The 2,312-nt window shown below is 36.9% G+C and overlaps 1 protein-coding gene across 1 annotated transcript; it reads left to right on the top strand.

Annotated features, from left to right (window-relative positions):
- The first annotated feature begins 741 nt into the window (after nt 1-741).
- On the top strand, nt 742-1,517 carry LOC105767634 (glutaredoxin-C9). Its single transcript, XM_012587207.2, has one exon. The coding sequence runs from the start codon at nt 936-938 to the stop codon at nt 1,341-1,343; it is 408 nt and encodes a 135-aa protein (XP_012442661.1). The 5' UTR covers nt 742-935; the 3' UTR covers nt 1,344-1,517.
- Nucleotides 1,518-2,312: the final 795 nt, after the last annotated feature.

Here is a 2,312-nt window from a genome sequence, read left to right as displayed (position 1 = left end):
TAAAGAAACATGAGTTTTATTTAATGTTATTTTAAAGGCGAGTGTTCTGTTCTTTGTCTGAAATTGGCGTGAACAACAATCCTTTTTCTGTTGGGATATTTTGGTACTGTTTCATATATAAAGGGCCCCATCCTCATCCAATTTCACACTACTTAATATATTTGATCTTCTTCGTTGTTTGACTGCAGGCGGGTTTTACTTTGAAATATCTAACAAGGGTTTTTTTCAATTTAAAAAATAATCAATCGAAAATGGAAACTCAAGTAGTATAATATTATTTATTATATAGTTTGGTATTTGGGTCAGCACGTCAAAGAAGGCAAGGCATGCCTCAAAAGTTGGATGAGTAGAGGAGGAAGGGTTACTGAGTTACAGACTGTTGTCCGTACACTGTTTAGAAGATAAACAAAAAAACCTTTGGCAGAGCTTAAGCCCTCCCCGTCAGGTTTTGCCGGGCGTACCCACTCAGTTTCAGGTTCCACCTCTCTCTTCTCAGGTTTTATCATACTCTGTTTATTTCATATCTTTGATTATCTCTCTAGGTCTCTCTTTCTTTCACGTTTTTGCACCACTAGGGCAGAATGTTTCATTTTTACCCTAAAGAAAAAGTATTTCTTTGGCCTAATCACTTTTTTATTTATTTATTTTAATACTCCTATATTATATTATATATATACACAGTGTAAAAGTGATCAGAGTCAATTGTCACTGTTTCGTTTTATCTTTCTATTCTCAGCTTCAAAATATATACCTACAAGAAAGCTCTTCATTTCACATTCCATTTTCACCACTCTTCTCATTTATTACTGGTTTTCATCATCCCCTTCCTCTCTTCAACCTGTAAAAACTCTTTCGTTTCTTTTCCCTTCAAAAGTTTGTTCACATATTTTTTCGTGTTCTGCTATTATCTTTTGTTGTTGTGATCGAACCCAAAGATGCAGGTGACAAACAAAACTGGGATTCGGATGGCAAGCAACATAGGGATAGAAACCGAGGCATCAGCAACAACGATGATGCTTGACAATCCATACAAGATAGTGAGGCAGCTGGCTTCCACAAACGCAGTAGTTCTGTTCAGCATGAGTGGCTGTTGCATGTGCACTGTGGCTAAACGCCTCCTCTTCGGCCTCGGCGTTGGTCCCACCATCATCGAGCTTGATCACCATGGAGCCGGTCCTGATATCCAAGCCGTCCTCTTCCAGCTCGTCGCTGATGGTCGACAGCCTGTCCCTGCCGTGTTTGTGGGTGGCAAGTTCCTTGGTGGCATTGAAACCCTCATGGCTTGCCACATCAATGGCACATTGGTCCCTCTCCTCAAAGAAGCTGGTGCACTTTGGCTCTGATTCTCTTGTTTAACACTCCAATGTTTAACAACAGTTTACCGGAATATTCTGGTCTAGCTAGGCCTAGCTAACTCTTAAATATTATATGAATTAACTTTTACGTTTATATTTTATCAGATTTATATATGGATTATGATTTGCAATCTGTTTTACTTTTCGTTTTTTTAATTAAAATACAAGGTTTTAAAATAGTGTAAGCTTTCTTTTTCAACAATAACTAGCTAGCTAGGGTTACCGTGCAGAGTACGGAGTGACGCCAATGTGAGCTGAGCTTATTTCGTGCTTGTCAGCTTCTTTTTACTAAGCATTAACTTACAGATTTTCTCATCTTATTATTATTTACAACTTTAATTCTTCTTTACGGAAATCTATGACTTCTAGTATCAAAATTTTCATTAGCTTGGTATGTGATCATCATCGTCCAAGAAAGAAGAAATAATCTTATACTACTATTCTTTTTTCTTTCCATTTTACAAAAGAAAAAAAAAACCCATCAAGCTTGCCGGAATATATGATGAAGTGATCGCCGGCCACATAAAGAAAGAACAAAAGAAGAAGAGCCCTGGTTAATGTGGGATATATGATATATCATGAAAGTAGGGGAAAGAAAATAGGGATATATGATATATCATAATGTTGCTTAGGATAAATGGTTAATGTGGAATGCATGGCATGCATGCATATCATGAGAAATTGGGAATCCCTGGGTTGACAAACGATATTTCCCCAGGAAAATGATGGACTGTTGTTATTAATTCTTCAAGAAAAAAAGAAAAAAACCTCTCACTCGGTTATCTAGGTTGTCAGTGATAGTCAGATGGCGTGAAATAAAAGGAGTACTATGTGATTTCTTTCTTGCTTACTTTTGCAGCGCACTCCTTACTTACACAAGTTTTCCCTCTAATTAAAGCATTTTTGAAGTTGCAAAGATGGTTACAGAGAAAAATTAGCGTGAATTGAAATACAAAT

The sequence above is a fragment of the Gossypium raimondii genome, chromosome 5 (genome assembly GCF_025698545.1).
Source record: "Gossypium raimondii isolate GPD5lz chromosome 5, ASM2569854v1, whole genome shotgun sequence".
Taxonomy (NCBI): domain Eukaryota; kingdom Viridiplantae; phylum Streptophyta; class Magnoliopsida; order Malvales; family Malvaceae; genus Gossypium; species Gossypium raimondii.
Note: the sequence above shows the minus strand (reverse complement) of the source record. Positions and strands in the feature narration are given on the sequence as shown.

Coding starts and splice junctions, on each gene's coding strand:
- LOC105767634 (XM_012587207.2), top strand. CDS start 936: ATGCAGGTGACAAACAAAACTGGGATTCGGATGGCAAGCAACATAGGG.